Below are 18,574 nucleotides of genomic sequence, written 5' to 3' on the forward strand. Positions count from 1 at the left end.
TTCATTGTTAATAGTGCATGGTCTGTGTATTTACTGCATGTTATTTTATTAACAGACTTCAGCGTCATCGGACTTTTGTTCCTCGTTTAGTTGATTTACAGGTAATTACAGACACTTTAAAGACAGGTTCTCCCATGTATTTACAGTTCATAGGGAAATCCAAATTTTACATAAATTTCAACAATCCCAATATCTTATTACATATATATAATAGTGATTTATCTTTGTCACTTCTTCCTATATACATTTCAAACAATTAGAACATTAGCCAATGCACAAGTCCTACCCTAGTCCTTTAATAGAACAATATACATTCATTAGTTTTAAACATATTTATTTATAGTGGATTGGGAAACAAGTTTTGCAACTTATATTAATCCCTTTCCACTTTGCGGGTGCGAGTGCTGCCTTGTAGCGGCATTAGCCTGCTCTTTTTCGAAATCTACATTCATTATCATATCATTTATGGTGGTTTTCATGGTTAAAATATTTTTCAAATTTCTTTATTAGAAAATGTTAGCATCCAAAATCTAAGGAATGTTTAAAACAGAGTTTGTCATCTTCTGAATGTTTAAAATGTTATGAACCAACCTGTTTTAAGTTCATCAAGCATGTAAACAATAGTCTAAGGAATTTGTATTAAAGAATGTCAATCATAATTTAAGGAATATTTTTACTTTGAGAACCATAATTTTCAGAACTTATGAAATATTTTTACCATCAACCCTAAAAAAATACCTGTACCAATAAAGTAAAACCCATTGACAACAAAAAAGCAAACAAGCAACACCACTCTTTGTATTTAAATTCTTTTTCTCCAAAGATTTTTTACACTACAAAAATTTAAAGTAATTATTACACATTGATATGATAACTTTTTCTGTGAACCAAAATTATGAATACACATATTTATAAAGATTATAATTTAAGAAGTTGTTTCAATGTTTTTATTTATTGCAAAAAATGTTTCAGAATTGGTGTAGCAAATATAAAAAAAATAAATTTAAACTTTGATTGTATCAATTGTATTCAGCGTTTACTGAAACCTGCATAAATAATTTGACATTCTTGCGCATTCTTCAAAAATCACAATAATTAATGTATGCAAAAGTTTCTGAATACATAACTGAACTAAATTCAGTTGAAGGAGCCTCTAGCTTTTGAAACTTTGTCTTATATAAAAAAAAAAAAAAAAAAAAAAAAACAAACAAAAACATTGGATTTATGAAATGTCAACAATCTTCAAAAGACCACACAAATATTTACAATATAACTACAAGACAAACTGTTCTGTAAATTGGCCAACATTGGCTTTTTTATTTTTATTAATTTGGAACATTGATATTCAATAAAAAGATTTGCTTTCTTATCAATTTAAATGAAATAGACAGCAATACAAACCAATGTAATGACTTGTCAATGTATTCTTTGGTTAACTTCCTTTAATAGAAGTGATGTCCCCTGTAGCAATACAAACCAATGTAATGTCTTGTCAATGAATTCTTTAGTTAACTTCCTTTAATAGAAGTGATGTCTTCTGTTGCTGCAATATTACACTTTTTCAGTGGAATAGTAGATTTGTATAGCTATGGTAGAATTGACATATTTTACATACATTTAAGTAGTTTGGGAAGTAGTTGACAGACTATTTTTTAAACACATTTTAAATATAGTTGTTTTATGGGTTCTTTATATTTGTTTTATATATTTTTCAGAGGATATGAGAAGTATGTGGATCATTCGCCGTCACCTGTTCGTTACCATATTCTAGACATGAAAAGACATTTCTCTGCCCCAGGAAGAAGACTTCAGGGAACTGTTACTTAAGTGAGATAATCCTCAATCTAGGAACCAAAACAGGGAAGATAACTCATGACAATATCATTGTTGGATGAAGTTTACATGGAGTGTTGTATGCCAGTGTCAAATTTGCAATTATATATTTATTTATAAAACTGTTGTAACAGATTTTGATGTACAAAAAATATAGTTAGATAGATTGTAAATTACTGAATATACATTGTACGACATGTAGATTAATTTATTTTTGCACAAATGGCAAATTGATATGAATGTTTGACAGAAACATGTTATTATTGGTTATATTTTTGTATCATTGAATTTGTATGCTTCAAGCTCACTTTCATACAGCCTAAGTGCCCTTTCTATTACATATTTATTATATTCATATATTTTTTCATATTGAATTTAAAATTTTAGAATAAAAAGTTCCTGCATAAATATTGAATTCCTGCAGTATCTTTTTTTTTTAAATAACTGTATTTGGTTTGATATTTTGGTTTGTATTTGTGCCAAATTGTTTAATTATATGTTTGTGCCAATTTATGTCCTGTTTATTGTTACAATGTCGGATGACTTTTTGACCTTTTATGTATTTGTTTAAAATTACAATAAGACAACAGAAAATTTACATATTTTTCTGAGTACCTGAAATATTCTAAAATATAATTAATTTTTTCCATTTTTTCATCATATATTCCACATAATAGATTTGAAAAATAGTACCGGTTTCCATTTTCTATGATTATTTATTCATTTGTTTTTAAATGTATATTTGGCTTTCAGTATCAACACAACAGCAAATAGAAATTATAAGTACACTTTGCCACATAAACTTTGTTGAACTATTATGCTGTAGGAAGTAACTCACAACCAGACTGAGATTTGCTTGCATCAAATTTAAATATTCTAGTTGGTTTTAATCAAATGTTACATAAAGTCTATATGCCAATACTTAATTTATTCAAGTCTAGTTAATTTCTGATAACAGTACTGAGGTAAAATTAAGTTCAAAAGGCAGGGTTGTTTCCATCTCAATTAAGTGGTTATTACTTCAAATTATTCAAAACCCCAGTGATTTGTAACAAGTAAAAATGTTTGCAGGGGGGCTGGTTGCCTGGTATGTGTATGATTGTGACATTTTCAAGTTTTTTTAATTTAAAAAAGAAAAAAGAAGTTTTTTCCTTTGTTCTTTCTTGGTGCTGTTTTAACTATTCAATATTATATCTTAACTGACTTAGAACACTGTTAAATCATCTTACTTGTTAATTGGTGGTGGTAGTTTTGAATGCACCATGTATATCTTCTTACATTTATCTGTTGTGCTATTTACCTGCTTAGTTTGTGATCAACTCCTATATTAGGGTTGTTAAACAGATGCTTTAATGTATAATGTTATTTTATAATCTGAAAATTTCTTCCACACTATTTTGGAATAATAGTACATGCATAGTGTTTAGCATGATATGAGGCCTGTGGTTGTTGCACTTTCCAGAAAAAAAGATTGAAGTTTAGGGGAAAAAAACATGTTTATTTATCTAGAATTTGCACCAAAGGTTACTGTTAGCTACTCGAGACATGAATATTTTTGTGCAGTTTTGTTTAAAAAAATGTTTTTGTTGAAATTGAAATTATTTTTTCATGAGTAACTTGCCAATTATTCAAAGTTTTGTTTATGCTATTGTCTCTATATAACAAAATTGCTATATAATCTGGTGATAAAATATTAGAAATGCAATGTATTTCCACAAATTTAGAGACGTTTAACTACAAATTTAATCATTGATAATCTTAAAGTGCCTCAAATGTATATTAACTCAACTTGCTCATCCCTTTCTATATGTTATTTCTAATTCAGGGCCGATCTAAGAGATAATTGTGAAATAATTGTCTTGAGTAAATTTTCCTGATTTTCCTTTTGAAAATCCTGGATCCCCTGCTGAAAATATGCTGATTTTATTACTGCTGATATTATATGTCTGTTTCTTAATTCTGTGATATTTATTATGTACTGCTGATTATGTTATGTGCCTTTACAGATGATCTTTGTAGAATAAAAACATCAGTCTGTATACGATTTTGTTTACTCTTGTTGTCACAGCGCAATGCAATGTGGGGGGAAAAGATTTGTCTGGTTTTGTAAGCACTCTTGTTTTCATTATTCAGATTGTAGGATTCTTATGAAATTTATACGGTTATACCAAAGATTTATATTTTCAATGTCTGAGGTAAGTTCTAAAATCGACCTGAATCAGTAATTTTTAACAAGAGTTATGTCCCTTGGAAATTTCAATTTTATAGGAAATATCATTGTAAATGCTCTCAAGTGTACAATTCTTTCCAGATATTAAGAAATGACAATTTGGAAATTCAGTACACAAATGTACCGAAATAAATCATTTTAAAGAGTTATGTCCCCCAGAAATATAAACTATATAGAAAATTCCATCAAATTGACAACAATGTGTGAACAAAACAAACAAACATAATTTATAAAATGTCAAAAATAGGGGTACAACAGTCAACAGTGTTATAATCTTAACCACTATAAAAAAAAATCACCAAAGAAAAACAAAATCGCATATAGACAAAGTACATAGGCAAAAATGAAAGACAAGAACACAAAAATTTACCACAACATAACAACAAGTTGGAAGGACGTAGGAGTACCGAGCCACACCAAAAAGATATGTGGAATGCAAATCATTTTGAACCTTACATTGTAAACACTCTCACATCAATGTTTCTTGTTTAACTTTTATGAAATTAAGATAAAATGCTTATATCAGAAACTTTTTTTTACAGGCATGCTGCCCCTTGGAAATAAAAATTATATGGAAATTATATTGTTAGCATCCTCATGTCTACATTTCTTTTAAAACATCTTGTATAGATACAGAGATACAGACCTCATCCATAAAAATTAACTGAAGACTGCTGAAGGGTCATAAACAAACTCAATAAACTAGATGAAAGTGGAGATCCATTTTAAAAGTTGTACTGCTATACCACTGTCAATTAGCAGAGGGTTTTAAAAGTGTTCACAACATATTTACCCATATCATATTTTTGATGTGCCAGCCCCAAGTAAAGAGCCTGTAATCCAGTAGAAATTGGTTACTGTTAGGCATTATTGTTTTTAGTTTGTATATCAGGTTGTTTGTTGTTAATTGAATGAATTAATGGTTTGTCATCCTGGAACTTCATACATTTACAGTATGGGTATTAATCATTGTTGCACGTTGTACCTGCATGGCAATACATAGTCCTCTCCTGGTTAGAAAGTAGTTGTACTGGAACAAAATGCTAACTTGATCTATAATTTGTCATTATGTAAACTATATAACAAAGATTAAGTCAATATCTTCGAGCATGACAAAAAAAAGTTTGAAAGTGAATTTTATTGGTCCAAGGACCATAACGCTGTACAGAAATATCAGACTGGAACAAAATTGGAATTGATCTGTAACTTGTCATGATAAAACAATATATCAAATATCAAATCAATATCTTCAAACAGGAATGAAAAAAGCATGGAAATGTGGTGATTTGCCAAACTAACATACTGACAGACAGAGTGAAAACCTTAAGTCCCTTTGACTTCATTGGTAGGCGACTAATAAATTACTATCCACCAGTCCCAATGAACTGGATGCAAGTAACTTTTAAGTCTTCAGCAATGAGCAGAAGTCTACATTGGCACATGTATAGTCAACAGTTCTGTTTACATTAGCAAACATTCTTGACGTCTAGTCTGTTTGTTTTGCTTTTAATTGATCGGATGAGTTATGTCTTTTTGAACTGATTTATATGGTTTATTCTTATTGCCTTGTTACACCACTGTTCTAGGTTATGGAGAAGGTTGAGAGTTCAAACATGATTAACCCTGCCACATTCATCAGTGCCTGTCCCAAGTCAGGATCCTGTAGTTCAGTGGTTTTCGTTTGGTTCATGTCTGTCATATTTATTATTGGTAAATTGAGTTGTTACATATTTTTCATGCCAGGGCCTTTTATAGGCAACTGTACAGTTTGCATTTTTCTCATTGATGCAGATATAATTGCATACATCCACTTTAATTGGCGAAATATGTAAAGGCCATAACATGAGTTATCACTGTTATGCAGACAACACACAAGTTTATCTCGTGTTCAAGCCACTTGATAATTGGACGAACATATCAAAGTGACTTGAGGCTTGCGTAGCTGACATCAGCAAGTGGATGTGCTTGAACATGTTAAAATTAAACGAAGATAAAACGGAATTGATAGTATTTGCTCCAAAAAAACGAGTGAAGGACCTTTCAAACTTGAATCTCAATTTTGGTGGAAACATTGTTAGTGATGCTGAATGCGTAAAAAACCTAGGCATTTATTTTGAGAAAACTTTGGCAATGGACAAACAAATTAGTGCTGTTTAAAAATCATGTTTTAATCAGATTAGAAACATTGGACGAATTCGACCATATATTACCGAAGAAGCATGCAAAATGTAAGAATGCTCTCTTGTAACCTCTCGTTTAGATTATGGGAACGCATTACTTTATGGACTCCCAGCAACATCTATTCAAAGATTACAAAGAGTCCAAAACACAGCAGCCAGGGTCATTACAGGGAAGAGGAAGTACGACCACACAACATCGATCCTCAAGTCTCTCCATTGGCTGCCCGTAACATATTGATGTCAGTATAAACTTCTTGTGTATGTGTTCAAAGCTTTGCACGAGGAGACACGGTCTACCTTCAAGAACTTGTTCAATTATATAAACCAATGCGAGCACTTAGATCTGAAAATTCCATGATTTTAACAACGCCACGTGTAAGAACTAAAACATATGGGGAAAGAAGATTCGACAAAGCAGCAGCCGTTCTGTGGAATGTTTTACCAAGTGATCTACGGAACATCCATTGTGTAAACGTCTTTAAGAAAAACCTGAAAACTCATTTATTCAGACATGCTTTTCATAGTTCTTAAAATATTTCTATATCATTGTAATTTTGTTTTGAATTTTTAAGCAATTACTTTTTTTGAAGTTTTAACTTACTTTTATTGGTACGGATTCAATATCTCCTTATCATGCCCATTTTATATAAATCTTAATGTTTATCAGTGCTATATTTTTAAAATCTGTTTGTTTTAGAATTTTTAACATGGGCTTTCATATTTTATTGTAAATACTTATATGTGAATTGATAAATGTTGTGAAGCGCTTTGGGTAAATTTAGTTTTATATAATGCGCTGTTATAAATACTGTATGATAATAATAATAATTATATTTGAACTTTGATGGATAGTTGTCCCATTGGAAATCATAACATGACTCCTAATTTCATGCCTCTGACAGCAGAATTTTAACTTGGTACAAAATGTAACAAAAACAGGTGTAAGTTGGGGAGAAGAACTGTTTAACCTGTAAAAGCACACGTTTTTGGTTGGTTTATGTTTTGTTCAATCAGCAAATTCTGTGTATGCTTTATTGAATTATTTTTTTTATCTGTCTGTCTTTCTTGGACTTGACCTTGGTATCTTTTCCCTTTCTATAATATTAGACAAGAACCACAATAAGCCGTCATGAAAATAAAATCTGCTTTCCCCAACAACAAAACCTTCATCAAAAAGACAGAACAAAAATTGTTTTTATCTTTTTTTTATTTTTATAATTTTTTTCTTCTTAAAATGACATCAATATGTAAATAAAACTCTTTAAGTGTTTATGATGTAATTCAATTATAAACTAGCTCTAACAGATTCCATTTTCTGAAGTAGTTCCTCCCGTTTGGTATTATTAGCTTTCTCCTGGTCAATATAAGCTTGTCTTGTCATCTTGTTGTTGACAAGTTTCTCAGAATATTGTATAGCAACAGCTATAAGATCTTTGTGTTGGGTGTCTAGACGTTGTAGCTCACCAACCTGCAAAATAATTACAAGTATTTAACTCAGAAATAAAACTTGTTTACAATAGTGCATGCAAGATCTTTTACTGATTTATTAAGGAATGACTGTAATATTTTTTCAGTCTATGAAGAAATAACATAAAAAATGTGGTACACACTGAATAACACGCGTAGCGGGTTATTTAATAGTGTGCACCACATTTTTTGTGTTACACTATTTCGAATAGACTAACAAAATATTACATTTATTTCTGATAATTTAATTCTAAATTCCATTTTAAACCGGCGTAAATCATGAAAAAACATTGGTGACGGCATGGTCACATGACAAAATTGTGTCTATGATACGATAAACAAGAGGCTGTCACAAGGACAGCAAACCGGATTTATTAACATTTATTTGTGTCCTGGCAATATCACAAGAACCATAACTGATGAACGGGGAAAGTGAAAATCGTCAATATCAAATTTGACCTCCATTTTGTCATCAGTATCAACATATTAAAATTTGAAAAGCTTAGGTTGAATGGTTCATGAGTAAATGCAACAACATGAATGGAAATGCCATTTTTTTATCTTTCAAGAACCATTAGGCCTAAAAAAAAAAGATAAGTGTTTCCGGTAACATCATTTTGAAAAATAGGGTCGGTAGGTCGGAATTCTTTTTTTTTTTTTTTTTTTTTTTTTTTTGACATCATAAATGAAATCCGGAAAATTATCATGGTTTTTCCAAGTCCGGATCCGTAATTAGTTTCAAAAACGGGAAGTGTGCCATTTGCAATGTTTTTGAAGCACCTGCTGTGCAAATTTCTTGGATTTTAACCTATTTGGAATACCTTTTGACATTAATAAAATGTTTTACTGGCTTTCTATGCAAGTAGAAGCAAGAGAGAAAAAATATTATGTCATCTATCAGAAGACTGTGTCAAAAACGGGGTCGGTTGATACAATTTTTTTTTTTTTTTTTTTTGAAGATCCAATAAAAAAGTTAGGGTCGGGGCTAAAAAACAGGGTCGGTCGGGTTACCGGAAACATCGATCTTTTTTTTCTAGGCCTTACTCCTGAACGGTAAAAGACATTATTGAACTTGACCTCCATTTTGTCATCAGTAACAACATATTAAAATTTAAAAAGCTTTGGTTGAACAGTTCATGAGTAAATGCACAGACACAACTGGAAATGCCATTTTTCAATCTTTCAAGAACCATAACTACTGAACAGTAAAAATCAAAATCGTCATTATTGAACTTGACCTCCATTTTGTCATTAGTAACAACATATTAAAATTTGGAAAGCTTTGGTTGAACAGTTCATGAGTAAATGCACGGACACGACTGGAAACGCCATTTTTCAATCTTTCAAGAACCATAACTACTGAACAGTAAAAATCAAAATCGTCATTATTGAACTTGACCTCCATTTTGTCATTAGTAACAACATATTAAAATTTGGAAAGCTTTGGTTGAACAGTTCATGAGTAAATGCACGGACACGACTGGAAACGCCATTTTTCAATCTTTCAAGAACCATAACTACTGAACAGTAAAAATCAAAATCGTCATTATTGAACTTGACCTCCATTTTGTCATTAGTAACAACATATTAAAATTTGAAAAGCTTTGGTTGAACAGTTCATGAGTAAATGTAAGGACACGACTGGAAACGCCATTTTTCAATCTTTCAAGAACCATAACTACTAAACGGTAAAAGTCATAATTGTCATTGTTGAACTTGACCTTCATTCTGTTTTCAGTAACAACATATTAAAATTTTAAAAGCTTTGGTTGAACGGTTCATGAGTTATTGCAAGGACAACATTTGGTTGCTGCCCGCCCGCCCACCGTACATCCCCAAATCAATAAACGACATTTTTGTCACAAAAATCAGGTTAACAAAAGGACGTCAGCCAATCAGAAGACACATTTCATCCCAAATTAAATTATTCTAAAATGTTGATAAATATGTTAATCTATGTAATATGTGTTTTATTCATTGTTGAAAGTCATTCATTTATCTATAGTTGTAACCTTTCATGTCATTTGGTCTGTGGAGGAGAGTTATCACATTGACAATCTTATTACTTATTTATATTATCTATGCCTATTTATCATAAAATCTTCCCATCATTTATCACTTTATTAAACAATGTATGTTTGAGATAAAAGGAAGCATTTAGTATAAATAAGTATTATATAAAGACATGATGAAACAACAATAAGTATTATAAATAGAAACACATGATGAAACATGTCATAATGGTCTCTTAAGTGATTTCAAACTGCCTTAATTGCTACTAAGACTTAGACCTTATATAAGAGAAAGAAAAGATGGACATGATGAAAAGTGAGAAAAAAAGTCCTACCAGAAACTTGTAAGTAAAAAATATTCAAAGTATAATATAAATGTCTCTAAACCATTCACATAATGATCCATTACCTTTTCAGCAGCATCAGCTCCCTCATTTTTCAGTTGGGATTGTAGACCTTGTATTTGCTGAGTCAGCAGTTTGTAATCACCATCAATCTTCTTCCTGCTGTTCGTGAAGTTAGTAGCATCCTTCGTAGATTTAAACTTGTTTACAGCATCATCGAAACTTTGGTAGAGAGCACTTCTCTTGTCTTGTAGACTCTGAACTTCCTCTAGGATACTGGCTACTCTCATCTTACTCTCTTTGGCTTCATCCTGTTAACATGTGTAATGTAATTTGTCAACTAATCATACATGTCATAAAATTTTTCGATAAATCATGTGTAATGTTAATCATCATATAAATTGTTGATGATAAAAGTTAATACATCAATACTTAAAATTCAAATAATTGTCTCTGATCAATGGAGGAGGGGGGTGTTTAACAAAAAAGATTTCAGGAGGTCCCACCATACAAAATGGTGAGGTAAATTGTCAATTCAGCATTTTCTTTTTAATTACATGAACATCAAGATAACACATCCATTTAATGAAATGCTTTTTTACAAAATAATTTGAAGCTTTGAATAGATCATTTTGTAATAATAATTATTTGAACCAAAACTGGAGGGTTACAAGACATGTGGAAAATTAAATGATAAAATTGGTTAAAAGTCAATGAGAGAATTAGTTTTAAAATACCTCCAAATTATCAAATAACAAAAGAAAGTCATCACAGACATGACATACCTAATTTGCTTGGGAAAAAAAAAAATCAAATTCAACAAAATTATCTGCCCTTGATTTTAAAGGATTTTTCTGAAAATTATACAACTTAAACATTTTTGTTGTTTATTGATTGGTACTTGATAAAAAATAATAAATCCTCAACAACTGTTTTGCAACATGCCCAAAGGGATGCTCAGAAAAAAGCTCTAAATATCTGTTAACAAATCATTTTATAAAGATTCCATTAAAAATCTAATTATAGGATGATATGCTTCGAACACCATTTTGGTCTTTCTGTTTTAAAAATAGTTATAAAAGCAATGATGTTTTTAAATAAATCTTGGGTCAGTCTTGGTCAATTCTATTTATTATTTTGTCAAATTTCCAACAAAAATTGTACATTGTTTTACTTTCATTTTCATGCTATTTTCTGAAAACTGAAACTTTCTAGATAAGAACCTTTATAAAGGATTACTTACCTTTGTAATAGAGAAGTCCAGTCTGACATATATAATAACACATAGGAACAGTAAGTAGAAGGCTCCGACCACCAGTAAAGGCTCTTGTAGTAGTAAATACTTGTCAAAGGTGTACCACAGCTGCAAAATAGTAAGTTATACTCAAAGTAAGTTATTTCAACAAAGTCTGATTTTAAGTTTTATGTTACATAAAATAACACTTTTATAAAGTCTACGCTTCCATACTCAGCCTTTTATTCAACATGTCCATGAACATGTCTATACACATTTTAATTAAACTGGGTAGATAAATCCCATTCTTGTCACTCAGAAACTTGCTAAGTTTTGTCATTTCAATGATTTCTTTTTTGTGAAGGTTAAAAATTGCTTGACAAAAGAAAAGTTATTCATTTATATTATAATTTATTTCAACGAATTATTTGAGCGTCTTATTTCAATGAATGTATGCCAAAACACTTCGATAACAAAGAAAAGTTATTTGTGTCCGAACTTGATACCTTGGACTAGAACTTAACAAATAAAGGAAATCAAATAATCAAAGTGCTTGTAAGCACTGAAGGGTAAAGAATGCTTTAATTGATCAGTGTGAAGTAAAATCAAATATTGCATTGTGACAAGCATTAGTAGTAGCTGATCAAACTACAATTATGGACAAAGGAAGATAACTCCAATTTTAAAGATGACTTTAACAATGAAATAATTGATATTTTAGATTTAAATTGTTGCTTTATTTATCAAATTTCACTTTTCACTAATGCATAAAATTTACAATATTTATGCTGAATTAAAAATACAGATGTAAAACATTTGTGTAATAACTATACCTCAAAATCTTGAATATGAGCGTCAACCAGATTAGTTTTATGAGCTACAATCACTGGTCTACCAACAGTATCTAAGTATGTATAATGGAGGGTATTCTTATCTTTCTTTACACTGAAGGGGGTGACTAGCTTGGTGTTCCTACAAAATAAAACAGTCATATTAAGATATAGACAAGTATCAATAAACAAGTTTGATTAACCGTATTTAACATGTGAACACTTAAAACAAAGTTCACAAAATGATACTCGAATCCATACATAAAGAAATGGCAAAGTCTGTGGCAGGTTGTAACTATTTTTCAAAATCAGAAATCTCCCTCATTTCAATAACACAACATACAATATATAAATAAGTACAATAAAGCACTATGACTTACTTTGCACCTTCAGGTAGAATTATCTTGACTGTCATTTCATCAATAACAACATCATCAAATATATGGTCAACAAATCTCATCTTTAAAGCATATTGGTTTCCTGAAAATAAAGATAAGCATATTCAGCATTTTTGAGGGAATCAAAAATATTCATTTATGCTGTCATAATGGCTAATTTGACCCAATTCTTTTCTAAAATTAATTTGAACTTCCTAAGTTTCCATTAAGCCTATTTAAAAGTTGAGGTACAGTGCAGAAAATGCAGAAGTAGAATGTGTTTATCAAAGCAAAAATGTAAGATTTTGATCATTATCATAGGACAGAAATTACCCTTAGCTTACTTATTACCAACAACAGGTTAACTCCTTCTTTATCAAATCTCCATAACAATTCCTCTTACCTTGATTATATAAATACTGATAACTTGGAACATTGTATCCCAACAGATACTGAGTTTTCCATCCTCCAAACAGGGGAAATCTTGGACGGAGTTCGACCTCCACCATATCGTCGAGTTCCTTCAGATGACTGGTAGAAATGTTTCCAATCTCATCTCTATAGTAAACATCTTTGGCTGATGATGGTAACACAGTCTACAATATAACATGTATAAACAATATTAAAACTATATCAACCATCAAAATGTGTTTTTTTTTTAAACATTACTTTTAATTACTGTAAAATCACCAAAATTTGAACATTATTTTTTGTCTATGAACAGAAATATATTTCAAAAGTGTTAACCTGAAAATGTTTAATTATTTCATTCATGTTTATTGACAATTAATGACAAAACCAAATGACTTTAAAATGTGTTCAATAGATATTTAAAATTTATGAACAACAAAATTGTAAAAGTTTGACCAACACAGCACATATGATGAATCCAAGAAATACAAACCTCAATAATCAAAAGCTATATCAAACCACACTTGAATTTTTAACAGGTTCATTATCTTCTAACTATTCCTACCTTGAATGATTTAATAGATGCTCCTGCATCTTGTGTCCTTTGATAATCATATCTAGAGAAAGGTCCATTGAGATCAGCTCCAGAATGTCTCATCTGTATGTTCTCCTCTACAGCAATATTTCCCCAGTGAGATAATTCAATCACACGTTCTAAATGTGTGACAGTCAAAAATGGATTATTGTTCTCTGCATGAACTCTCAATTCAGCCTATAAAACATAAACAAATTTAAATTTACTACTAATAAAAGTAATACTTATTGATCTTACATAACAGTTATTTTAAATTCCTACTCATAACTTATTTTCTGAAAACCTACTTTCACTATCTTTTTGTATAAGTATATATTTATCTGCTGGGTATGTGCATCTTTTAAGTTTTATTATTAGTTACATGTATGAAATTGTAATCTTTCTGGTTTAAATTCTATGCTTTAAAAAAAGAACTTTTATGTAAATTGCATACTTTTATTTAGTGTGACTAAAGTTTATCTTTCTCTTTAAATATCCTTTTAATTATATACAGTTGAGATCTCACAAACATGTTTAACCCCGCCGCATTTTTGCGCCTGTCCCAAGTCAGGAGCCTCTGGCCTTTGTTAGTCTTGTATTATTTTAATTTTAGTTTCTTGTGTACAATTTGGAAATTAGTATGGCGTTCATTATCACTGGACTAGTATATATTTGTTTAGGGGCCAGCTGAAGGACGCCTCCGGGTGCGGGAAGTTCTCGCTACATTGAAGACCTGTTGGTGACCCTCTGCTGTTGTTTTTTATTTGGTCGGGTTGTTGTCTCTTTGACACATTCCCCATTTCCATTCTCAATTTTATTAACAATTGATAATAAATCTTACATATCTTGCTGTACATCATTTTGATACAAATGCAAGGTGTCTGACATCATGCACCAATACCATGCCCCATTTGCACAATCAAATTTCAATATTGAGGGAACACCAAAATTGGGTTCAACATCCAAATCCAGCATATATATGTTTCAAAAAGTTCAAATCACAATGAATAGAAGTAAAGTTTAAAAGTTGATGTCATCACAACTTCAGGGTAAACTCTTACATGTATATGTTCAACCAACTTTTTAATCTCTATCTATGCGATGAAAAAAACAGAAGGACAGCTGCAAACACTTTTAAAAAACATAATGCCCCTATATGATTGTAAGCTGGCACAAAAACCAGATGTTTCTCTCCTACAAACCTCTGTAAATGGCTCCCTGGCTTCATAAGGTCCATATGTTACAGTTTTTTCACTCTGTGAGACTGGTTTTGGTGATTTGCTGTAGGATTCAATAGATGATGAAGCTAAGTTAACAGTGGTGGTCTGACTGGTTATCTTGTATGGTGAATACAGGAATATATTGCCAGTAAACACTACCAATTGTTTCTCAGACTGTTTAATCTTAGTTGGGAATGGTGACAGAGCATGAGCATAAACACTGTCTACATCTACTTGTAATGATTTCCCTGCTGCAAGGCTAGACGGCAAGTTGATTCTCCAAAACTCTTTGTCACTGAAATGAAGCAATAACAGGCATGATAAATAAAAGGTATGCACAGCCAATAGACCCTTCTAGATTAGCACATCAAAAGAAAAGAAACTTCACCTTGTCCTGTGCATTTCACAGTCAGAAGACGAAAAATTTAATTGTTGAAAATGAAAAATTTGTTCTTTGCAATTTTTTAAAATGATGCATGCAAAAAACTTTTCATAATAGCGGAAGCAATTTTAGCTATAATAAGGTCATACAGTGTACATCTGACAAGGCAAACTGGTAGATGATCTATCAAGATTTGACAAATAAGTTTACAAGAGGGAGGGTGTCAATTTGTTCTTCAATTACAGTCTTCAAAACCTTTACCAGACAGTCCTTTTTCTTACAAGTGCCAGCAAAAAAAGAAATTTAAGTTGTAAACAAGAGACCTAAATTTTTCTCATTTACAGCTCTTCTATAAAAGCATGCAAAGCAAAATTTTGATCAACTTGCTTGTTATGTTTGCTTGGATGTTTAATTTGCAAACAATAGGTTAGTGGAGTTTCAATATATACTGGGATTTGATTGGACATGAATTGAAGTTAATGTTTAATGCCCAATCACATTACAGTATATAGTAAACAGACTACCTACCTGTAGTTTACGAACATTCAAACAAACATAGCAAGCAAGTTGATCAATGGTTTGCTATGCATCCTTTTATAGAAGAACTGTAACTGATATCCCAAGAAATATAAATGCCTAAATGGTTTGAAGCTACTTACCCATGACCATCAACAGCAGTCTTGGAAACTGTCAGCTTATTGTCATCATCTTTAATCTGCAAGAAGAGGTGAAAAAAAATAATTAAGTATTGTAAACTATCACTGTCGACTGGGTTGCATGTATATCCCTGTTTCAGAATCTGATGGATTCTGAGTTTTAGGGGCTTATTAATGAGATTACCTCTTGTATATACTTCAAAGTTAAAATTTTACATAGAACTACGAGGCGAAATATACCAGAGGGACATTTAAACTCATAGATTGAAAATAAACCAAAAACTGGGGGTGATCTCAGGTGCTCTGGAAGGGCACCTGTTGTGTTGCTCAAGAGTCATGTTATGAAAAACCTGGGAAGTAGTAATATATTTTGGTAGGTCACATTCCTGAAAAGGGAAGTTGATCGATGATTGTAGTCACGACATAAGGAACTTGTAGATATCATCTGTGACAGACATTCCATAACGGTCAACGAATAACTTTTTCACTTCCATCTATCTGTTACATGTATGTATGTACAATGTAAGCATATCAAAATACAATCATAAGTCACACAACAAGAGGATGAAAACACAGGACGTACAGATTGCAATTGACATACCATTAGGCAAACTGGTTTCTATTTCTTCAGGACCATTAGAGTTTGGCGAAGGCTGCGACACAGGGTTTTCATGGTTATGTTGCCGCAACTTTTATGTCCCAGGAGGATGTCAAATACATCATTATTTTTACACTGGAATACTTAACATTTATCATTATGGTATTGTAAAGAGTAAGCTAATTATGAATCGGTATGTTATTATTCTGGTGTTTGCTACACTTATTTGTCGTTTACACTGTGGCTCTATGTGAAATATAGGCTAGCGACCAGTAGTCTTTCATTTAAAATGAATTTGGGATTAGTGCATGACATTACAAACTTACCGAAGCTCCAATGAATGACAGATATTTTTGCAAGGATGGTTCGATCGCATATAGAAACGATTTGATGCCTGACTTTCCAGTATTTTCAACTGTCAGTGATGACGCCGACTTCACTAAATGAGATGATATGTCAACCTTCCTTTCAACCTTAGTAATCACGACGGATGGATTGATGGTGTCCTTGTTGACATTGCATCGAACAATTAAGGCAAAGCCTAACAGAGTCAGATACAAAAATGGACGATTCATATTGCAGATTCAAAAGATGGAAGCTGATAAAAAATATCGTCTTCTATTCTATTTAGCCGGCATAGAGCCCTCGGAAATACGTGTACTGTCTTCCGGTTTCACGTCTTCTTCGTATTGTGTATTCCTCCTTGTTTATAGGAGCACATGTATCGATCAATCTCATTCATTATAGTGTAGCAGACAGAGTTATTAGTTAATTTTTAGCTCCCTTTGGTAAAACTCTAAATTTCATATTTGATGTATTTCATTGTTAATTAATTTACATGAAGCTTATTAAGGATATATTTGTTAAATAACATAGCTTTTGCTATTTTAATTCATTGGTTAAAGATATTTATTTAAATTGTAAAGTTTAATATTTGCATCGTTGCAAATTCTTTGGTTACCTTCTGTGAGAAATTTATATATTTTATATAACTAGTTTTAGATTCTTATTTTGAATGCTCTGAGGACTGACATTTAGTCCAACCAAGGAAAGCCAGGCTTTCCAAACAAGTATCCATTAAGTGAGTGCATTTGCTACATGCCTCCATAGTACGAGTTAATTAGAAGTCATTGAATGCTCCATTTCTACACTTTTGGCTTTACTTAATAAAAGTTGTAATTTGTTTAATAAATTATATATTGTTTTCAGTTTTTGGTTTTCATTTACTTAGATATATTATAGCGCATCACTTTTGGCATCAGTTGTTTTCCGCACACATCAGTTTACAAACTAGAATTAGCTGTGGTCCGCATCCCCGAATCTTAGGCAGAATTGTTCCTGCTACATTTGGTAGTGCGGGTGGGGTGCGGAGTTATCAAGCAACTTTTTTTGGTTTGTAACTGATCAAAATATATAAGAAATGGAGCAGACATTTGAGTCAATGTTTGGTGCCACTGGATATGACAGTCCTAATCAGAGCAGTTTTGAATAGTTATTTCTGGGGTATTTTATTTTCATAGTTTGGTTTATTTTGTAAATGTTTATGCAGTTATGATTAGGTTTGAAGAAAAACCTTGTTTGTTTGATGGTATCAGCATTGATATTACAGATTATTTTGTTCATTTTGAGACAGTTTCTCTTTGGAATCAGTGGAATGAATTTGAGATGGCATGTCAGTTGATAATGAATTTGAGAGGTAATGCTCAAACTATTTTACGGTTCTTAAAAAGGCAACAGTTATATGATTATGACTGCTTGAAAAATGTTCTCATTCAGAGGTTTAATCCTAAGGAGAGGGTGGCATATTTTAAATTTCAATTGCGAGTTTGTAGTTTGAAGGAAAATGAAACAATTTCAGAATTTGGTCAGCGTTTCAAGATACTTGCTCATAAGGCTTATCCTGATAATTTTTCAGATTTAGATGAATATTTTACTGACTTATTTACATCATGTTTGAATATTGAGATGGCTAAATTTGTCACTTTTAAGCATCCTAATAGTTTAGATGAGGCTTTATCACTTGCCATTGAATATGAAGCTGTTCATTTTTCTGGTGATTCAGAGACTATTGATGAGACAGAACGTTTAGATTGTTGTAAAACACTTCATAACAGTTTTGAAACTTTAATTAGTATATTGAGGAGGCGATTGAAATCACGTAGGAAACATAAACCTAAGAGATGTTTTAAATGTCACCAGTCAGGTCATGTCAGGTCTAAGTGTCCA

The 18,574-nt window shown here is 31.4% G+C and overlaps 2 protein-coding genes across 10 annotated transcripts in view; one reads left to right on the forward strand and one right to left on the reverse strand.

The window, feature by feature from the left end:
• LOC143062443 (uncharacterized) overlaps positions 1-3,872 on the forward strand; it is a 36,786-nt gene extending 32,914 nt beyond the window's left edge. For 6 of the 9 annotated variants that reach the window (XM_076234135.1, XM_076234157.1, XM_076234147.1 and 3 more), the window contains one exon: positions 1,716-3,872. In XM_076234135.1, coding sequence (XP_076090250.1) covers positions 1,716-1,827 — 112 coding nt within the window. In that variant the 3' untranslated portion in view covers positions 1,828-3,872. Of the gene's footprint in view, positions 1-55; positions 102-1,715 lie in introns of all 9 variants that reach the window. The other 3 variants (XM_076234161.1, XM_076234169.1, XM_076234166.1) reach the window with 2 other exon arrangements.
• A 3,560-nt stretch (positions 3,873-7,432) lies between these two features.
• LOC143062515 (dolichyl-diphosphooligosaccharide--protein glycosyltransferase subunit 1-like) lies at positions 7,433-17,064 on the reverse strand. Its single transcript, XM_076234186.1, has 10 exons — positions 16,675-17,064; positions 15,754-15,809; positions 14,695-15,007; positions 13,484-13,690; positions 12,911-13,103; positions 12,511-12,610; positions 12,134-12,272; positions 11,310-11,429; positions 10,132-10,377; positions 7,433-7,711 (listed from the first exon to the last, which is right to left on the reverse strand). Exons 1-10 carry the CDS (start codon positions 16,921-16,923, stop codon positions 7,529-7,531), a joined length of 1,806 nt encoding a protein of 601 aa, XP_076090301.1. The 5' UTR covers positions 16,924-17,064; the 3' UTR covers positions 7,433-7,528.
• Positions 17,065-18,574: the final 1,510 nt, after the last annotated feature.

The sequence above is a fragment of the Mytilus galloprovincialis genome, chromosome 1 (genome assembly GCF_965363235.1).
Source record: "Mytilus galloprovincialis chromosome 1, xbMytGall1.hap1.1, whole genome shotgun sequence".
Taxonomy (NCBI): Eukaryota; Metazoa; Mollusca; class Bivalvia; order Mytilida; family Mytilidae; genus Mytilus; species Mytilus galloprovincialis.

Bases quoted from the DNA above. Each gene is read 5' to 3' on its own strand.
- LOC143062515 (XM_076234186.1), bottom strand. From the start codon at position 16,923: ATGAATCGTCCATTTTTGTATCTGACTCTGTTAGGCTTTGCCTTAATT. The intron at 13,104-13,483 runs GTAGGAATAGTT...GTTATATTGTAG, and splicing joins CATCTATTAAATCATTCAAG to ACTGTGTTACCATCATCAGC. The intron at 10,378-11,309 runs GTAAGTAATCCT...ACATGTTAACAG, and splicing joins TGGACTTCTCTATTACAAAG to GATGAAGCCAAAGAGAGTAA.